The 21,311-nt window shown below is 37.3% G+C and overlaps 2 protein-coding genes across 3 annotated transcripts; both read left to right on the top strand.

Annotated features, from left to right (window-relative positions):
• Positions 1-2,115: 2,115 nt before the first annotated feature.
• Positions 2,116-3,836, top strand: LOC105292414 (platelet basic protein). The gene is made up of 4 exons (XM_011360622.1): positions 2,116-2,171; positions 2,927-3,117; positions 3,427-3,559; positions 3,698-3,836. The coding sequence occupies exons 1-4, from the start codon at positions 2,116-2,118 to the stop codon at positions 3,834-3,836; spliced, it is 519 nt and encodes a 172-aa protein (XP_011358924.1).
• Positions 3,837-7,839: 4,003 nt separating this feature from the next.
• On the top strand, positions 7,840-8,966 carry LOC105292341 (platelet factor 4-like). 2 transcript variants are annotated; one of them, XM_011360527.2, is made up of 3 exons: positions 7,840-8,024; positions 8,367-8,496; positions 8,634-8,966. In XM_011360527.2, exons 1-3 carry the CDS (start codon positions 7,922-7,924, stop codon positions 8,734-8,736), a joined length of 336 nt encoding a protein of 111 aa, XP_011358829.1. In that variant the 5' UTR covers positions 7,840-7,921; the 3' UTR covers positions 8,737-8,966. The 2 variants fall into 2 exon arrangements, with proteins under 2 accessions (XP_011358829.1, XP_023386671.1); XM_023530903.1 differs by having other exon boundaries at positions 8,370-8,496.
• Positions 8,967-21,311: the final 12,345 nt, after the last annotated feature.

Genomic DNA, 21,311 nt, shown 5'->3' on the forward strand with positions numbered 1-21,311 from the left:
AAACTATTTTTTTATTTAATAACTGATTTTAAAATTTGTTACTAATTTCTGTTCAGTCAGTTTATTGGTGTTTATACTGTACTTCTCTTTATAGAAATCAAAGAAAATTATGCAAATGCGAGTAATAGCATTTAGCAGTATTAGTAGCAATAGTAACAGCAGTAATAGCAGTAAATTAGTACTTATATCCCATTGCTCTGTGCAAATATTTGAGCTTTCTCTTTTTAAAAAGAAGTAATTAAATAACTAAGTCACATAACAAAGAAAATTTTGTAATGCCTGGAACATAGGAAATACTTAATCAAAATTTACTAAATAAATGAAAACACAAAAATTATCTACCTCAAATGCTGACTAATAGGCTTATAAAATTTTAGTGACTCAAGAAATTTCTTAATACTGTCTCATAAACCTTGCTGACAATGTATCTTTTGTGACAAAATACATTTGTTGACTAAGACGTCCTGAGCTACATGCCTGCTTCTTTCCTGGTACCAACTAACCTGATGATCCTGTGCTACATGCTTACCTTTTTCCCAGTACTGACTAGCTCAAATAGTGTCACTAGTTCAGAAGACTTTCCATACAGTTTCCCCAAAAGGATTAGGAATTTTGAGTAATCTTACTAAATGAATCAGGAACCAAAGTTGGATTGTGTTTATGTCCAGTGAAGCCAATAAATATTATAAACCATATGTGTTGGGAGTTATGATAAACAGAAAAAGAAATATCCTAGGAGTAATGCTAAAAACCTTTATATCTTGCTCTGGAAATGGTTTTGAGCTTATATTTGAATAAAAAAAATCTGATTTGCAAATTTACAATATTTCAAATACAATGATGGGAAACGGCTATAAAGTCATCACTGGGGAAGAACTGGAAAAGAGTTTTCTCTCCTTATTCTGTTTCATTTTGAGATTCTCCGAAATTCACTCCAGATCTCAACTCTTAGAAGGATACTAATTTTCAACTTAAGCTTTTCCTCAAGCTTGTTTCTTAGACTATAAATTTTCAGTTTGGGAGAGGTGGAAACTCATTGAAATTTAGTATATTCTACACCTAAACTGTAAGCTATAAAAAGAAAATAAATAGAATGGAGAAAATAAAGAATACATTGTAAAACAGGAACTGAGAACTTGAGTAGATATACTCGGTAACTGATAAACAACAGGAAAAATTGACTTAAAAGTTAAAAGAAAAAGTTTGGAAAAATTTACTGTAATCATTTTTTAATAAAAAGTAATTTTATACACTTAATAGTTTGAGAGTTTCTTCTAGAATTTTAAAGGTATAAAAAATAAGCAAAAAACAGGAAAATGGGAAATTTAAATATTGCATATGATTTGCATATAGTTGTAGGTAGAAGACAACATGTAGTCAGGACCTCATCCTTTATGCTCAGCCTTCCAAATAACCTTTTTATACCATAGGTACTTTTAGCCACGTGGAATTTTGTTTGAGAATTGTGGCTGATTAGAAAGGAAAGAGAAACTTTCCCTCATGTAATTCATATTTATTGATTTATTCACTAGCACTGTTTAGGACCCACTGAATATTGCATTATCCTATGTACAGGATACACGAGGCATTAAAAAAACCTCAGACATGCCTCTGCCTTCAAAAGTGTACAGTCCAGTTGAGGAAGCAAGTCTTATAGGTGGGACAGTGACCCAGATAATAACACATACAAGCCAGCACGTGTAGTTCCATCTCTGTATCACTGCATGGCTTTGTCTATGTCAAGTGGAGTTTGAGATCAAGACCCTTAATTAGGGTCTGAGAATTACGAAATAAAGATCTTATTACAATTTGTAAAATGCTAAAGGTTAGACTACAATTGCTCATGCCACAGAATGTCATACGGCTATTAAAAAGAATGGGGTAAAACTACCCTGAGGTAACATGAAAGGATGTTGAAGACATTTTTGAAGGGCAAAAGCTGTATAGTGGTCCAATTTATATAAAAAAGATCTATGTCTATCTCTATGCATATATATGTGGAACTCTCTGTATTATGTGTGTGTCTCTATGTATATGTATATATGTGCATATAAATGCAGATGGAATAGAAACTACTGCCAAATTGTTACTGATGGTTACTACTAGAGAACAAGAATGTGGAGTAATAATGAAGAGGAACTTGTGTCTTTTATTCCACATACATTTACAGTGTACGAATCTTTGACAGTAAATTATATCATATATTTTTCTGTTAGATTAAAAATAAAAAAATATTGGGTCTTGCTTTTCAGGGTATTTTTAGATGGTAGAAACAAGTGGTTTATTTTATAATACAAAGGAGGATGAGTTGGCTTCTAGTTTCTGGATAAAATTATAGAAGATAATACATTTGGAAGACAGAACAAAGCCCAAATGAGGCTTTGATGGTAATGGGCTAATATTTTATCCACGTACTCCAAATGAATCCCAACATTTGTCAACAACTGGGATAGGAAAGTTTGCTTCCCTGGGTAACTTGAAAGAGTAGAGAACTCTTTTTTCGAAGAGTCACATATTTATTCTATGAGTATCTATTAGTATCTATTAGGCCCATAAATAGCATTATAAGAAAGGCATGGCATTTTATATCATTATACAAAAAAAAAAAATGCCATATTTCAGCCTAGCTCTTAAAAATGGAGTGTTAAATATGTGTAAGGCAGATAGGTGTTGAGAAAGAGAGAGTGGGAATGTGAAGTAATATATAAAATAAAATCTAGCAAGAACTTTAACTTGCCTGGTGATTATCTGGGCTGTGTACAACTTGACCACCCTTCTACATAGGTAACCACAAACCCTCATCCCCCACCCCTCCAACCTTTTTTCTCCTTACTGGCCTTGAGGGGGGTGCATATAAAAGACTTCAAGAAAGCATGAAAAGCCACTTAGCTGGAGAATCTTGGCAGTAATTCACCCTCACTCCAAGGTCTCCTGGCTCTGGGAACAACTCCACCTCAGTTCTTGCCACCATAAGTCTCAGGTCCGATGTTACCTCCTCCCGTGCAAGCTCACTTCATGTCTTACAGGTGCTGCTGCTGCTGCTGTCACTACTCCTGGCTATGATGGTGCCCCCCACCATCGGAAAAAGTAAGAGAAACTTAGGGAAAGCTAAAGATGCGGTCTCTGCTTCCCTGTAGCTGTGGCTGATTCTGCTGCAGCTGTGTCTGAGGAAAAGGCAGTCATGGTGCTCCTGGGGCTAGAGAAGGCCATTATATTAATAGTCCTAACTGGAGGAGCTATGCTAGTGGGTGCTTAACGTGTGCCAGGCATTTGGCTGAGATACTTTAATAAAGGTTTCAGACCATATTCACAATGGCCTTGTGAGAGAGCTACAATTCACAAAGAAGGGGACTGAGGAAACAAGTCAATAGATAAGATCTTTAAGATATTCATGACCACTAATCAAGACTGTTTCTATCCTAGCTAAAAGTGTGGACTACAAGTGGTATACTGAACTTCTCTGCACGTGTGTAAAGACCATCTCTGGCATTCATCCCAGTAACATCCAAAATTTGAAGGTGATCAGTCCAGGACGTCATTGCCCCAAAGTCAAAGTGATGTAAGTCCCTGCTACTGTATTATTAACTCATTAGGGAAGCCCTCTGCCTTTATTCCCACCAACACTATTTTTCCAGCCCCATGGATCCCCTCTAATAATCATGCCAAGACACATGGATAATTCTATTCTCTCTTGCAGAGCCAACCTGAAGAATGGGAAGGAACTCTGCTTGGACCCAGATGCTCCCAAAATCAAGAAAATAATCCAGAAAATTATGGAAAGTGATGAGTCTGCTGCTTTACCTGTACATTTTCTGCCAAACTTTTTTATCTCCTAGGAAGAGTAAGACTTTGAAGCCTTGACTTTCTGGAGTTTTTGTTTATCTAGGATACTCATTCATACTGTATTAAACTTGGGTATGTTTTTCATTCTATCTCAAAAAGTCACATTCATTCTGAGAAGGCTGGTTAATAGATGACAAAGAGAAGATGAAAGTAGCAAGTCTAATTTAAAAATGTTATATATAGTTTACACTCTAACTCTAGGCTAAATGTAGTACTGTGCTTTGCATTTCTTTATTTAGAAATTTATTTCCAAATACATTTGTGTTAACTTATCTTGCTTTACTTTACTGTCAAACTAGATATGTCCATGATGGTAAATAGATTCTATAATGGTCAATGATATTAAGAATCACATAGCCCAGCATGGAGCACTTGCTCAATAAACATTTCTTAACATGTTTAGGGACTTAATAGAGTCTTTCACTGTCTTAGTCCTAAAATGTCTTGTTTTGAAGCATTCTCTAAAAGATTTTTCTAATGTTTATTTTGGCCTTCAAACCCTAAAATTAGTAAAGTTGTAGAATATGAGTCTTGTAGCAGTGGTTATTTACTTTAAAGTGAATATATTTAATACTAGTAGAGCAAAAATTACTTGATAAAAACATTAATATACTCTATAAAAAACTCCAGTATTTCTAATGATAATAATAACAATGATAATAATAATAATAATACAGGTTCTACTTGGCACTAAATGTTTTACTCTGGTATGTTTGTACATATTTGCATTTACTTAATATTTGTATGGTTACAATTCTAGTATTAGAATCAGCCCTGCAAATAAGTACAATAGAGAATTACTTTACCAGACTATTAATTATTATTTTATAATCAACAGAACTTTCATTTATTTCTTAATCCCTTAAATTTATTCCCATACTGTTCTTACAGGAGTATTAATGTAAAATCAAAATTCGTTATGGCTTTTTGTCATATATTATTAATTTTAACAGAATTGTTGGAAAGGAAAGCCTTAATTATCTTTTAATTCTTTTTCACACTTTGGTATTCACAACAGGCCAACAGAAGTCACTAGTTGCTGATCTGTATCATTTTTAAGATACTATAATAATAGATAAATTTTATTAATAACTTTTAATATGTCAGGTATTTTAAGTGTTTTGCATACATGAATTAAACAATTCTTACAAGATAGCTATAATGTGCTTAAGAGCACATCCTCTGGAGAGAGAATAACTAGTTTACTCAAGTCCACCACTTGGTAACTCTGTAACTTTGGGCAGTTTGCATAATCTCTCTGTACTGCAGTTTCTTCATCTCTAAAATGGGATAATAATATTGCTTACCTCATAGAGTTGGTGTGAAAATTAAAAGAGTTAATAAATTCAAAGTGCTGAAAATAACGCATGTCACAAAATAATATATATAAATGTTAGTGACTATTTGTTATTATTACGATTAGCACCTCTAACATTACAGAGAAGAAAACTGAAGTTCAGAGAGATTAAGAAATTTGCCCTAAGATTAGATAACTCAATAGGTGACAAGAGCAAAAATTTGAAACTGTGCTCTTAACCACCACACCACACCACACCACACCACACCACATCACACCACTTTCCTTGATTCTTCTTTCACTTATGACCAGATTACACTATGTATCACATAATGTTATTGACACATAAAATGGGACTTGATACATAAATAACATGCTGTATATATTATGATAATTACAGGAGAAGAGATAAGTTCACCCACCTCAACCTGTGCATGGAATTTGGAGAGCATTCATATAGCAAACATTTAGTTTACAAACTTTCCTTATTAAGGTCTCTTCTTATTATCTCCCTACTATTAAGGTTCGATGCCTTAAAATGCTTTGTCTAAAAAATAAAGGCGTATATTAAGTAAGAGTTAACCAAAAATAAACATAAATATACATATAATAAAGTAGTAAATGGGGACTGCAGTCCTAGCCATTAATTTGTCTCCAATAATTCAAAATAGCTCTGCATCTCATTCATTTCTCCAGTGGTTTCCTACTGAAGTCCAACAGGGCCAGCTCCTGAGACGTGACACAGTTTTTACACTATACTAATACCTATCGAGATGCAGATGTCTTTTAGTTTTCTGTGCATATGTAGAATTATTCTATTTAGATGCATAGAAAGAATGATTTAATTGTCACTACTCCCTGGATTTCTTTACACTGCAAATATTGAAATCTGGGCGTAAGGTTGTATAAATTCAGTATGTTGCTCATTCATCTCCAAAACTACCCTTCCTATCCATTCCCTCTGCCACTAATCCAATCTGAGATTTTAACTTTCAATTTCATAAACATAGTCTACACCAGCCATTGTATGAGGTGTTGGATATTAAAGAACATATAAGTCACAGAGAATTGCCCTTGAAGAGATCACTGGTGGGAGAAGCAAACATGTTGACAAACAATCACAATCATGTGTGACACTTATTAATATAGAGGTATGCTCCGATTGCACTAAGAAACAGACTCATGAACAAGTCAAATCCTCATCATCATCATTTTCAACACTTACTATCTTTAGGAGTGTATTAACTTTATATTGAGCCTCTATAGACCACTGGTGTGCTGGAATAGTGGTAAACATTATGATAACTCACCTCCTAGAGCTTCTCACTTAGGAAGAGAAATCATTTTAAACACTTTAAAACTCACACAGGTACACACATATTTTATATGCACAGATGTGTGTGTGTGTGTGTGTGTGTGTGTGTGTGTGTGTGTGTGTGGTCTGTGAGAACAAAGAACATAATTAACTTTTCAGCTGTCAGGGAAGGACTTCTGAGGAAGTAATATTTAAATTGATGCCAGAATTATGAATAGAATGTAGCCAGCTGAAAGGGCAGGTGGCAGGAGAATAAGAGAAAGAACATTCTAGGCCCAGGAAGTAAACTGCATATCTCTGCAGAAGTCTGGTCCTGCTGAGCATTAACGGATCAGCTAGTCCCTCGCAGTGGGCTCTGGGTGCCGTCACCACTGTTAATCAGTGTGACAGGGAACTTCTGGCTTTGAGATGAGGGCATACTTTGCCCTGATCAAGAGCCAGAGTCATTCTTTTTCAGGGAAAGAAAGATGGTCCATAATGATCTCTCCCTTTCCTGCACAGGATTCTGTTGCATACCCTCCACATTCTCATCCACGTCTTTTCCACACAGATCTCAGATGCTCTGAGACCTCTTGAGAGCATCACAGCTCCTTTCAACAGTGCGGGCCATCTCACCGTGTTCCTAGCCCAGGTCTCAGCAGGCACTGGGAGATGTGGCCTGGAAATTCTTCTTGGCCTCTCTTCTAGACTGAGCAGAATGAAGAAACATCCAAGCACCAAATTTTACAGAAAGAGAGCATTCAAATATTACTCTTACAACTTTTTCTCAGAGTAAGAGGATCAATGAGGGTAATAGACCTTGCCTCCTACAGTATATTGGATTATGGTTGGTAGAGCCTACGGATCCCATTCAAGAGACTGAGGAAGCTTTCCATATTCAAGTGACATTCAGAACCGAGTCATTGCCTAGAGAGCAAATTCGACATTTTAGTAGCAGAAAACAATTACAAACTACACACCTTTAACACACACAGCTGCCAAAGTGAACTCAAAGGTAATCAACAAGAAAGGCAAGAGAGAATGAGCAGTTATTAAGGCAGCTGGGGGATGGGGAGGGAACAGATGGGAAGGTACTTGCTGTGTAAAGTGCAACGTGGTGACTACAGAGAACTCTACTATTACACATAACAAAGAACACATATATTTTATAAGGTTTAATCATCATTTATAACTCCACAAGTGTGCATGTATATGAATTCAGTTTGGGGTGTGAGTCCTACTACCAGCTTCCAGCTGAGACAGCTGACCCGGGCTTTTTATACTTATTTAATTTTTTCCTAATCTTGGCTGGCCAGAACCTACCTCCTCTCAGCTTCAGCACCACAGCTCGTCACTCTCTGCCCCAGGCTTCCGGACTGCACCGACAGTGGGGATAAAACGGGCCTGAGAGGCTCAGAATCACTGGTCTGCAGAGCTTCAGCCTCGACCGCCCTTGTGCGCTCATCTCCTGTCGGCATCTCTGTGACATGAGTCTCGGAGTGGGCTCCAGCACCTCCCGCCCATGGCGTGGCCCGGGGCTGCTGCTCCTGGGGCTGCTGCTGCTGCCAGCTGTGGTCGCCCACACCAAGGGTGAGAACAGAGGCAAAGAGGGGAGGGACCTGGGGAGGCCGGGAGAGAGGCCGGGAACCCCCGCGCTGGGGCAGAGTCTTTAACCGCCTGCGAAACCCGCTACCCCGCTACGCTTTACTGAGCGTACATGTTAAGTGTGCAGGCACTGTGACAAGCGCTGCCCCGTGCGCTTCACCACCTAGGCAACAATACTTCTTTACTGAGTTAGATATGGTTTGTAGACTAGGAAATGAAGGCCACACGTAGTGAGAAATGTCCCTGAGGAACGTTTAAGCATCCTAGGAGTTACCACGCCATTTCCCACTCTCATCTCCTCCTGTCCCTCCCACCTCCAACCCCTAGAAGACCCTGAAGAAGGAGAAGAGGAACTGCAATGCATGTGTGTGAAGACCACCTCCGGAGTCCACCCCAAGCACATCATGAGCCTGGAGGTGATCCGGGCCGGACCCCACTGCCCCACCTCCCAACTGCTGTGAGTCCTCACACTTGCACTTCACCCTCTGCTTCTGCTGCCCTTACCTGTCACCCTTCTACACCCACCTCCACCCACAGCCTAATCCCTTGTTCAAGTCCATCCCTTAAAAGGCGCGCCTCTTCTTCCCCTGGCAGAGCCACGCTGAAGAATGGGAGGAAAATTTGCCTGGACCCACAAACCCCCAGGTATAAGAAAACAATGAAGAAATTCATGGAGAGTAAGCTGCTAACTGCCTAAATCTGCACATTCGCTCTATAAAGTGTTTTGGTTTTGTTTTTGGTTTTCATTTTCAATTAAACTGTGGGAAAATCTGATGTTTTTATTATCCTTCAATTTCTAAATAAAAACAAATCAAGTTACGGTATATTCTAAACATTTCTGAATAGAGCAAAGACATAGTATTGACACATCACAATTTCCAATAAGAAAAAAAAATCTCCAGAATTTTAAGCAAGAATATATTTTGAAGGAAGATTTGATTTAATAAAGACTGGTTTTGCTTGATGTTATATGTTGGCTGAGAAGTATTTGCATATTTACATGATTGTATTACTTAATAGCTACTTATTCATATATTAATGTTATAATTAGCTTTGTCAATAAATACTAACAGCACTTAAGCTTTACTGGACTACTTTTTAAAAAATAAATAAATGAAACAGACTTTGCTTTTATCTCCTTAAGATTTGTACTATATCTCAGTATTAGAAAATTAATAAAAATAAAACCAGGATCTCTACTACTTAATGGAATATTGATATTTTCCAGAGAAGAACATTACAATAGTTTACTCTTTCTTGGTTCTTTGATAGTGTTAACTTTTCGCAAAAATGAATGTTAAGTTCTTGTACCCACATTACTGCCTATGATGAATCCTACATAAGGCAAACTATAAAATTGGTTTTTATTACATTCCATTGAAATACCATGAGTGTTGCTCTAAGCACACAAATGTCTTGAATAGATTTTTTTCCCCCCTCAGTATTCTCAGGTTCAGTAAAACCTTATTTTCAGTTACCACTGATCCACGAATCCCTTCACATTGGAGATACTGAGGTTACATGTGAAACAGCTGTGGAAACCAGGAGAGGTACAGGTTATATTTTCATTCATGCTTTAGGAAAACACTACTATACTTTGAGGAGAAAGGAAGACATTGCAAGATGGTTGTGTTATGCATTGCTTCTGTAATAAATTACCACAAGCTCAATGACTTAAATAACACGAATTTATTATCTTACAGTTCTGGAAGTCACAAGTCCAAACTGGGTCTTATGCGCTAAGCTCAAAGTGTCCTCAGAGCTCCATTTTTTTCTGAAGGCTCTAGGAGAGAATCCATTTCCTTGTCTGTCTCAGTTTCTAGAGGCCACCTACAGTCCTCAGCTCATGGCCCCTTCCTCTACGTTTAAGCTGTATCACTCCAACCTCTACTTCCGTTGTCACCCCTGAGCCTTCTATGTCTTATAGCCTGCCTGCCTCTTAAAAGGACCTTGATAATTATGTTGGGCCCATGTGGGTAATCCAGGATAATGTTACTATTTTAAGATTACCACATCTTCAAAGACTTTTTTGCCATATAAGGTAACATTTTCACAGGTTCTGAGCATTACAGCATGGAAATCTTGGGAAGAGGGTTGTATTATTCTGCTAACCATAATGAGCAAGAAGGAAAAATCTAGTTGAGGCAGGAGAAAACTGCATACCTTCGCTCAGGAGCTAACATCATTTCAATCTAATATGTGGCAATATTTGTGTAGAAGAAGGAATTGGACTGCTAAGAAAAAAATGGAGAGCGGTACAATTCAGTTTCCACGGAGAGGTGGGGGATTGGGAGAGGTTTTGACAAACTAGTTAAATAGATACTATTTAGAGGCTTGTGAAGTACTGTAGTATTATCTAAACTTCCACTCACATTGCCTGTTATGTGATATTGTTTGCATTATAGATTTGAGATAATCTCAGAAAGGTTAAGGACTCTTCCGAGGCCACAGTTTATTGGAGGCTGAGAAGATCAGTCTGACTTCCAAGCCCTTGCTCTTGCTTTCACACTATGCTGTCTTTCACACAGGCCAGTGACATGTTAGCTAATTTTTCATAAGTAACTGTCCCATAAAAGAGCTCTTTGAGAGTGGAGTAGGAATTTGCTATGGGAGCAAAGGGAAGAATGGAGCTGCCAAAAGATGAACATTACATAGAAAGACACAAACTCATTGAGTCCTCAACACGTTTATTGTTCTGCAGAGCTGAAATGTCCTGGGGAAGGTGAACAATGGTCTCTCATTTGGTGTTTTTTACCTTCAGTCCACCTTATGCACAGTCACCTGAATAATCTTTCCAAAACACACATACTTCATTGCATAAAACATTCCAGGTCAAAAGTCCTGAGCATAGCACCCAAGCCTGTGTCACACTCACTTCCTCTCTGTGCCTTAGTTTCTTCATCTATGAGATGGAGATATTATGAGAGTCTGCTTCATAAATTACTGTGAGGACTAAATAGAATATGTTTGCAGAACACCTGACATAGTTCCTCATGCAGAGTCTGTGCTTAAAACTTAGCAACTATTAATTATTAGTATCGTTCTCAATTTTGCTCTCAATTCACCACCCCACTTAGTTTGAAGGGTTGAGTTAGGCATTTAACAGAGTGATTCTTGGTGCTAAGTAGCAAAAAATGGTTACAATAACAATAAAATTTTCTCAAAACAAATGAGCTTTGGGAGAGAAAGCATTGAAAATGGGGCGTGGGTGGTACAGAAAAGTTTTGCTCATTTTCCTTTTAGTGCCTCAAACAACACACTTAGTTGGAATTAGTAGGCGTGACTAATTAGTAGGTGTGACTCAAAGGGCCAAATGACCAAAGCAAAAATTTTCAAAGTCAACTAATGCTGGCGGTGCCTTGCAAATACTCCCTTCAGAACTACCTTGGCTAAAGAACACTTGCAAGGTGCCACCTTTATCAGCAATGGTATCCAGAGAGGGCCTTCCTGCCCGGAAATACCCAAGCTAGGCAGCTGTTTACTGTAGTTTCCTGCTGTTTTAAACATTTGTGGAGTGATAAAGATTGAATGTACTTAACCCCCTTTTTTTTTTTTTTTGGCTGGCTAGAGGCAGCCAGCAGAAAGTGTTCACAAACTAGGCACTTACTGCATAGTCATGAACCCTATCAACTACAACAAAACCACCAAAGAATATTTTGCTCTTAGCAGTTGTTCCACATTTTTCTAATTTTTGCTTTTTTCCCTTCTAAGGCCTTTGTGATAAAAATAGTTTCCTTTTCAATGCCTAGAGCACTGAAGTTTTAGATGGTTTTAAAGTTATATCCACATTTTTTCTCATAAAAGATAATGGATGCGTATTTATTATATATAACACAGAAAATATAGAGGAAATAAGGAGGAAACTTTAAAAACTAGCTTCACTACTCAAAAATGTTCTTTTTCTTTTAAAAAATATTAGTCTTTTGAAATTGTTGAGGAACACGAGAGAATTCCCCCATTGTACCCTTCTTTAGTTCTTATGGTTGAACTAGTTGGAAAATAATAAAATTGACACACGACTAGATTAACAGGAGGAAAAAAAAAACAATTTAACGTATGCACATGGGAGTATCACAATATAATGCTCAGATCATAAAATGAGGCTCAAAGAAATGATTGAACTAGACATCTTTTTATTCTTTTTAGACAAGGAAACAATACATTTCTGAGAAATTGACAAGAAAAAGAAAGTGCTCATTAGAAAAGAATCTAAGCAGGTTTTGGTATTCCTTAGTAAGGAATGTAAACAAAGTTTGAGCTTGGGTAGGAAATTAGTAAAGGTGTTTAAAGGTTTGTTTACACACGCTTTTTCAACTCTGGATTTTATAACTCTTGTGATAAGTTTGCCTTTTGGCCCTTTAGGAGCGGGAAGGACACCCATCATGGAGATTTATTTCCTGCTTTTGGGGAGACAGAGGAAAGTCAGAGAGTTCTCTCTACTCTTTCTGCTTCTTAGGTGATTTTAGTTCAAAATAATATGCCATTGCAGGATATTTGGGGCAGCCTGCCCCGGGGCCCAAGAATGTGGTTATCAAGTGAACTGCTAATTTTCAATAAAATACCATTGTATGCAATCATGAAGGAAACGCAGTAATGACTTTATTACATTGACACTTGTTTGGGAGCATTTCATGTCCCAATTTGGGGTAATAGAATAAGGTTTTACTAGGCCGGAGGAAGAATGTGGAACCCATGTGATCTAGCATTCACTTACACATTTATAGGTACTATGTATGTATATAGTCCACTGTATGTTTATTTATGTGTGAATATATATATATGCATATATGTATTTATATACGCATGCCCGCAAAAGAAGTTCACAATCCAATACTTATACTTGCTTTGCACAATGTATTCTGACATTTTTCCATACTATCCTATCCTACTTCATCCACTTTTTAAAAATGTTGTCCACAAGCTCGTAAAGTGATGCCATAACCCACTGATGAATCATAACTTTCGGTTTGAAAATATTGCTACAGTTCTTTGACTAAAGAGTCAAGTTTTAACATTCTGTGTTGGAGTCTACACTCTAATTAGTGCTTAGGGAGTCAGGAGAGGCAGTGTGTTCAGGACCAGCAGGATAGTTAAGTCTCTTTGCCTATAGTCCACCTTCAATCTAAATCTCCAGGTCTGACCTGGGATTGAAGTCTTTGGGAAACCCATGAGGAGCAGCTTTTGAGGGGAAGATGTAACATGAAGTAGAATATTATCTAGATTGTTGAAATTCTTCATCCTTTACAGCTGGGGGCTCTTACTTATTCTCATTGCCCATTCTGCTTTGATCACGCACATCCCAGTTTGGGTTCTCATGCAAACTGAATTGAGGGTAGAAAATACTTTGCTTTCTAGGAAGGCTTAAATAAGGCAAACGCCCTTAGTGAATTTAATTCGTGGTTTTATATTTATTTCTTCTTCCACAGTAGCGCTTTTCCTTATCCCTATAACTGTTGTTGGCTTTAGCCCAGAGAGTTGTTGAATAAGACAGTCTTGGGTTACATCTCAATTTTGACTCTGTGTGACCCTGAGTCTCCTGGGTCTCCTCATCTGATAAACAAGGACAGTTCTGTCCAATTCACAGGGCTCTAGAAAGGAGTAAATCTTCCTTATAGTAGTACCCAGCATGGGTCTGACTCAGAATTAAAACCAAATAAATGAAAGTTATTTTTCTTCTTTTCTTTAGAGTTTTATCTCCAGAGCACATATCATTTACAAACAGCAGTGGCCACAATCCTTGATCTAATAAGCAACTCGTTAAGAACATGGCCAACAAGTAGAACTTCCTCCCTGCACAGAAACACACCCAAAGCTTGGGTGCTGATAACTAGTTACAAAAAATATTTAACATGATAGACACAAGCTGTATTTTCCATTCATGGTAACAACTAAAAGAAAGTCAAACAACAAAACCACAATGTTTATTAACCAGCGTATCTATGAGATTTAAATATACATAGGACATCTGGTGATTGGGAGCCTGGCTTAATTGTCTATGTAGTAAAGAAAACAAGGAAAAGAAATAAACTTTGGATATAATTTTGTCAAATATTTATTTCTTTGCTGAGGCAGACACAACATGGGGCTTACACTATTATTAGCCAGCCTTGTGGTGAGAGGTAGTAAAAGTTGAAAGCAGAGCAGCCATCAAAGCAGAGCTGGAATAATCAACTCTTAACTTACCATCTGTGTTGGCGATTCAGTCTTCTTTTTCCAGTAATTCTAGGGTGATAATAGAATCTATTAGGGGAAAAGAAATAAAGCAATTTGTACATATCTTCATAGAATAGCAATTAAACTGACCTGTAATTATGTGTTTATCTGTTTCCTCCTTTAGATCAGGGAATAAAAGGTCATGCCTTTATTCACAGACATTATAACACATTCATGCCATTTGTCCCATCAATGATTTGCATGATATGTTGGTTAGAGTCATATCTGTAACTATAAGAGAATATGCTAAGAGTTCCCTTTGTCTGTTCATTAACCCACCCAATCACACACAGATGCTATAATATATGTTCACTAAACGTTATTTGGTTGTAGATATTCACATGTAAAATACACATAACCAAGCCATCCTTTCTCCACTTACACCATAATTTCCACCATATTAATTGAATCTCATGTTTCTTGAATGTCCTCAACCACTTTAGAAATGGTAATCAATGGACTAGATCAGTCATACACTTCCACGGTCACCCCTTTAAAATAAATGTCATTCAGAATCTTCTGCCTTCAAGATCACCTGATTATGTGGGCAGAGCCTACAAGGGAAAAATAAAAACAAAAATATTCCTGGCCAAAAACTGGAGGATAATTAACATTGGGATGTACTATCAACATTATGCTCGATATCAAGCTTTTATGATTAGTCATAATTTTTCTAGTTGAAATTTGGGTCTTTAAGCTATGCACGCTATTTTCATCTGTGGTTTAAACATTCATCTTTCAACTTCCTAAATTTTGTTTCCATAATATCATAATTTCATAATGATGTTGTCATCTCCAAAAAAAATTGCTTATGTGATTATTTCTAAGAAAAGTTTCTCCATTTCCTTATTCTTTTACAATTTTCATATTCCTGAATTTCTTCTTATTATACTATATCATTTGTTTAGTGAGTACCACTTTCCAAAGTTCAGAAAACAGTTTCAAGAAAATAGAGATGAAGAACCATTTATAAAAATATTTTTAAAAATCAATAAACATAAAAAACCTGCCCAAAGCTAATATATCAAATGGTTCTCAGTGTTAAGTGAATAATTTCAAATATTCGTAGGCTGATCATATCATTAGCTTTTCATGCCAGGAACAGAAATGTAAATAATCTGGCATTGAAGAAGAAAATAGGCTAAAAGAAGAATTTTATGTTAGAAGTTGGACTTTATCTAACTTTATGTCTCCTACTACACCTACCACTTTGCCTTACACACATAAATGAAAAAAAAAAATAAGATGAATAGCTATTATCCACTCACTTCCTTCCCAGGCTTTGGATCTCTAATTAGCTAGTCCCTCTCATTTATCATGAAGCAAATGGTCCATGAAGGCCAAACATACTCTAGCTCTACTTGAGGCAGTCAGCCAAGACCTCCCTTGCTTTATTCCTGACATTGCACCCTTTCTGTTCTAGACCTGGACAGATCAGGCCCTCTGGGCTTTGAATATATTTGCAAGTTTCACTTGTGTTCTTTGGAATTATTGACAGACCTTGGCTTCAGAACTTTCTAGGAACTGGTTCAGACTCATTTCTCTGACTGTTCTAGGTAGGATACTCTTCCCCAGCTCTTATACTACAATGCAAACTTGGCTCATCTGGCTCATGCTGATAACTGAGTGGTCAAAATAGGCAAAAGAAAGTAGAGACATTTTAGGCTGTTGCAATCCTTCAAGGACAGTTTCTTGATGTCTTGACCTCAAGACACATTGGTTACAGGAAACAGTGGTCTGAAATCATCTGTTCATGCATTATTTCAACAAAAATTTGTTGAATGCTTAGTATGTACTAAGTTTTCTTGGAAATGAGCAATGCGAAGAGAAATGAGGTATATCTCCATTGCAGAGTACATAATTCAGCATGGGAGTGTATAAACCAGTGATCCTGAACAATGTGATCTGTATCCAAGGACCAAGGTAACCCCTGAGATGGAGTCAAAGATTTTCTGTTGGAGGCGGCACTTGAAATGGCTCCTTAGTGACAGGCAGGAACCTCTAGGACTAGACAATGCCTTTCCTCCTACTTTATGTCTCTGCACTTTCTGCTTTGATGTGAAACTCTAGGTTAAAAAAAAAAAAAAAAAAAACTATTTACTTTTGTTCTTGGGTCATATCATACTGCTTCCAGCTTCCATGCCTTTTTTTTTCCTGGAGTGGGCCCCCACCCATCACCTAATGTAGCACCCTCCTCTACAAAATTTTCTCTGATAGCTCCCAACTTTCCAAGAAAGGGTATCGCATGCCCCCTCCTCTGAGTGCCCAGAAAGCTCTGCACATTGCTGACTGTCATGGACCTCCAGACAACTCCATATCTGTCTGTTCTGCTCCCATAGACTGTAAATTCAGTAGTGGCAAAATTCATCTTTTCCCTCTTTGTAGCCTAATTTAGAACTTTTTTAGTTTCTAGCTTATAAGTGGTAGGTAAATGTCGAAGGGATGAATGGATAGGTGAATAAAAAATAGAGTAAATAGAGCGGTTTCCGTTGAAAAGGTTTTGCTAGCAGAAATGTGAAAGATGAACAGTGTTAACCAGAACAGTTTCACTGACACGAAACAGACATCTGATTTAAATAGTCTTAAAAAGTAGAGAAAGAGAGAGAGAGAAAAAAAGAATCTTTCTTGGTTTGCATAAGTAAAAAGTTCAGGAATAAATCAGAGCCATCTAGGGGACATAGGTGTCTGAACAAGGTCCTTAATAATTTGTCCCATTTCATGTGCTTTCCTCTGGGCCAGCTTCATTCTCAAGCAGACTCTCCAAAGTATTGGCTAACCTCTGAGCCCCATTTTACCAGTTTAGTAAACACCAGGAATAATTAAGAACCTCTTTTTCACTTGTTTCAATAGAAACTCTAGAAACTGTTTCTCATTTGGCCAGGCTTGGGTCACTTACCCGTCTCTGAATCAATTAGCAGGGTTGTGGGGTGGTCCCTTTGGGAAGGAACTGAGACACGGGTCATCCCAACTGAATGCCACAGACTGAACACAGATAAGTCAATGGCGTGTTACCAGAAGAAAGAGAAAGAGAAGCCAGACATACAGTCTCTGGGGATACTTGAAATGAGAGGCTGACCTTGTTCCTGGTATACACTAATGCCCTTGGCCTGTAGTGGTGGATTCGTCCAGGAATTTAATGTCATGTTCAGACATTTTCACTCTTCTCCCCACAGACCGGAGTCATTAGATAATTTTAGGAAATACAGATGGCAGTTGTGTGGGAATAAGTTCTTAAGGCAAACTAGGAGTAGAGCACAGCTCCACTGCCCATTCCTGCCTGCCAGTCAGCATGGTTTATTCTCAGAATGGAGCAGTGTCTTGGCCTAAGTGCCCCAGAAAAAGCAGAGCTATCAGCCTGCCATGAGGCAGACTTATTTGGGGGAATTATTCCCAATGTACAGGATTGGGCAAAGGAGAAGAGTGAAATAGAAAAAGAGTGCAAATAACTGGGGTTTAATCCAACTGGAGACCCTTTGAGAAATCATGTAGAATATTGGCCTAGAACATGAAAGAGGAGGAAGTATTTATTGATTGCCTATTGAATGCCTCCTGTTCCTCACTGTGCAAGAGATTTTCCACAGCTGTGACAGAGAACTTTTGGGGCACAAAGATACCTGGTACAGCTAAGGCGAGTTGCTGTAGGTTCACACTTTCATGCAGTTGGTGGCTCCAGCAATAACCAGAGTAAAGCAATGGGCCTGTATTGTACTAAATGTCAACTCTGAAAGATTTGTAATGATTCCAGGGCAAAAGGGAATTAACCACCAAAGCTTCCATTTTAAAGAGTCTTCCATATCTTTAAGTCATTGCTTACATGGGTTTAAAGATTATGCATAAAAACCCAGCATTCAACTCTTGCAAAAGTAATTGGCTTGAAGAGACACTTGTTCAAACGAGAGAATGAATGTGTTTATTGTACTAGACTACAGCATCCCTGTGCTTTTAAATATCTCTACATTTTGGATGATAGAGACTCTCATGGATTCAAATGACATATTAAGGAGAAAATAACAACTACCAAAAAAGGAAATATTCTTTTTTTTACTTCATTTCCAAAAACAAGTGTTTTTGATTAAGCCATTCCCAGGAGTCAAATTCCACAAAACCTACAAATGTTTTCTGCATCTTGACATGCCTCATTTCCTTTTCTTTTCTTTCTTTTTTTTTTTTGGCAGCTCCTGTCAAATAGATAAATTAGAGTTCTAATTTCCCTGAGTACTCTCATTTATGTCAGCTGTGAGTTGCATCTGGATCCCATTACAGCAAACATTTTGTTTTTCTTCAGTTACAAGAAATAGATGAGAGATTTAGACATCACTATTAATGCTGAAGACAAATAATTTAAATCTATGAAACACGATGAAGTGTTCAAACCGGGACAGCAGTTACTTTGGATTTGCATATTTGGGCAATATGAACTCAACAAAAATTCAATTCCCTTTCTAGAAAGCTACCAAGTAAAGCATGCATGTCCACTGATTTTATTTTGGTAGTATCCTAAACTGAGAAAGAAAAACAAACTTTTTAGTTTGAAATAATTTTAAATTTACAAAAGTTGCAAAGATAATATCGTTTCAGTGTACTCTTTACCGAGTTTCCTCTGTTGTAAACATTTTACATTACCATGCTGCATTGGCCAAAGCTAAAAAACCAACAATGGCACATTACTATTAACAAAACTCCAGAGTTTATTTAGATTTCACCAGCTTTTCCGCTATTGTCCTCCTTCTACTCTAGGATGCAATCCAAGGCACCACATTGCAGTTGTCATGTCTCTATACTTTCCTCTGGACTGTGAGTTTCTTAGTCTTTTCCTATTTCTCATGACCTTGACAGTTTTGAAGAGTACTAGTCACCTATTTAATTTTCTTCAATTTAGGTTTGCAGAATGTTGTTCTCATGGTTAGACTCGGCTTATGAACTTTTGGAAATGTTACCGAAGAGGTAATGTGCCTTTCTCATCCCATCATATCAGGAAGTACATAATATTGACTTGACATCACACTAATGATATCAGCCTTCATCATTTAGTTAAGAAGATGAATCTTTGCCAGATTTCTCCGTGGACTTCTCCAATGGTAGAGTAACTATTACTATTTTCAGAATCAGACACATAAGAAAATATAACAAGCTGTATCTATGCCACAGAATAGTTCACTGTGCTGTTAGTGAAACAGAACGATAGAGATGTATGACCGTTTTGCTGCGTTTCCATTTTAGAATGAGTAAACGTGAACTATTCAACTAAGGGAATAACAAACAGATTTTAAAGAATCACTCCTCTATGGAACTTCTTAACCAGCTATCACAGAGCGTTTCTATCAGCGTAATGGTTAAAAAACATTCTTCCTGGATTTGAGAACCAGGCTCAGTATCCTGTGACCTTAGGGAAGTTACTTATTTAACCTCTCCACACCTCAGTTTCTTTTTTTTAATTTGTAACCTGAAAGTTCCATAAAGATAACATTTACTTCACAGGGATGTCTGAAAGATTGACTGAGTCAATATTTGTTAAACTCTTAGAAGAGCACCTGGAATTTAGCATAAAATAAATGTGCTGCACCTTGGAGTGGGTGCAGAGGTTAAGTAACTTGCCCATGGTCTGTGGCAATAAATAAAGGAAGTGACCTGTTTCATATTTATTCAGAATCTTGCAAGCTCTTATAATTTGTCAGCTACTATGTTTATTGAAGAAGAAAAAAGCAAACTTTCAGTGACCTGTTAAAGTTTGTTCCATAAACAAGAGAGATTAAAGAAAAAAAAAAATTTCTTCATGCCTTTCTGACTTTTATAAAGTTTATAAAATGAGCCTGTATTATATTTACAATTAGAAAACAAAACAATGCATCTCTTGTTTTAAAGAATAGCTTTTGTATTTCTGGGCCAGTTTCCCATCAAATTCCAGGAACAATGACATGAAGAGTAACCACACAAGCTCTCAATTATTCATGAGCTAGTCACATGTTTTATAAAATTTAGATGATTTCTTGTTTCCTAGTGCTTAATGCAAATTTTAATATTCTTTTAATTTCTCTAGTTTTTCTCTCAGGACTATACTGATAAAGTATTTTTAAGGGCAGTCATTTATTTTGTAAAATGTTTCCAATAAATAATATAGAGAGTCTTTAATTCAAACTCCCTTTTTACAGATGAGGTGATCGAAAGTAGGACTACAAAATAAATCAAATGATTGATCTCAACAGCAAAAAAAAAAAAAAAAAACACTCAGATAAATGCTTCCCTTGTAGAGTATAGATGCACCTTCCTTTTAGAAAGCCTGATATAGAAAATTTTAAACGCATGAAGAAACTTTTCCATTACAATTTTTTCTTAATAGAAGGATTTGCACAGGTTGAGTTTCTGTTTAGGCAATATTGGAAAGAGCTATATCCACTTTATTTATTTAAACAAACGTTTATAATCCCTTAATCCATGCTGGCTCTCACAAATGTTGACTCATTTCTCATAACTACATTAGAGTAGGCAAATAAATCTTTAATAACTTGTAGATGATAGCTGGCAACTTAAATGCAGGTGGTTTCACTGCTCACCAGGTGGCTGGCTATGGAGTACAGGCTCTTATCCCCTGAGCTTGGCTGCTTGGAACCCCATCCATAGACATATAACCCTGGGCCAGAGGCTATTCTTTTCTCCTCTCTTGCCTCCCATCATATCCCAGGTCTCCAAGAGGTCTGAATTTAACCTGGAAAATTACACTTAATCATCGAATCAATCAATGATTTTACAAGGTGTCAGTTTCAAAAAACTAAAATTCCTAGCCAGTAAACAGAGACATGCGATGTTTGTTTCTAGAGAAAAGGGGATCGATACTGAAAGTTCTGTAGAAATGGGGTTTTACGTGTGATGTGGCACTTCATATTCCATCTGCACACCACTGGAGTAAGGGTGCTGTATAGAGGATCCCCACTCCCAAATGTCCAAGTGCTATTTTGTCCAAGGATAGACCAGAAGAGGTGAACCCCACGAGCCTGCAGGACTAGACCCTCCACAGTTTCAAGGTGACCTCCAGTCCCATATTTCATAGATCAAATTTGAACC

This window comes from Pteropus vampyrus, unplaced genomic scaffold (genome assembly GCF_000151845.1).
Source record: "Pteropus vampyrus isolate Shadow unplaced genomic scaffold, Pvam_2.0 Scaffold56, whole genome shotgun sequence".
Lineage (NCBI taxonomy): Eukaryota > Metazoa > Chordata > Mammalia > Chiroptera > Pteropodidae > Pteropus > Pteropus vampyrus.

Bases quoted from the DNA above. Each gene is read 5' to 3' on its own strand.
- LOC105292414 (XM_011360622.1), top strand. From the start codon at position 2,116: ATGTGGAGTAATAATGAAGAGGAACTTGTGTCTTTTATTCCACATACA. The intron at 2,172-2,926 runs GTACGAATCTTT...CCTCACTCCAAG, and splicing joins ATTCCACATACATTTACAGT to GTCTCCTGGCTCTGGGAACA. The intron at 3,118-3,426 runs CGGTCTCTGCTT...CTATCCTAGCTA, and splicing joins CTTAGGGAAAGCTAAAGATG to AAAGTGTGGACTACAAGTGG.
- LOC105292341 (XM_011360527.2), top strand. From the start codon at position 7,922: ATGAGTCTCGGAGTGGGCTCCAGCACCTCCCGCCCATGGCGTGGCCCG. The intron at 8,025-8,366 runs GTGAGAACAGAG...TCCAACCCCTAG, and splicing joins TGTGGTCGCCCACACCAAGG to AAGACCCTGAAGAAGGAGAA. The intron at 8,497-8,633 runs GTGAGTCCTCAC...TTCCCCTGGCAG, and splicing joins TGCCCCACCTCCCAACTGCT to AGCCACGCTGAAGAATGGGA.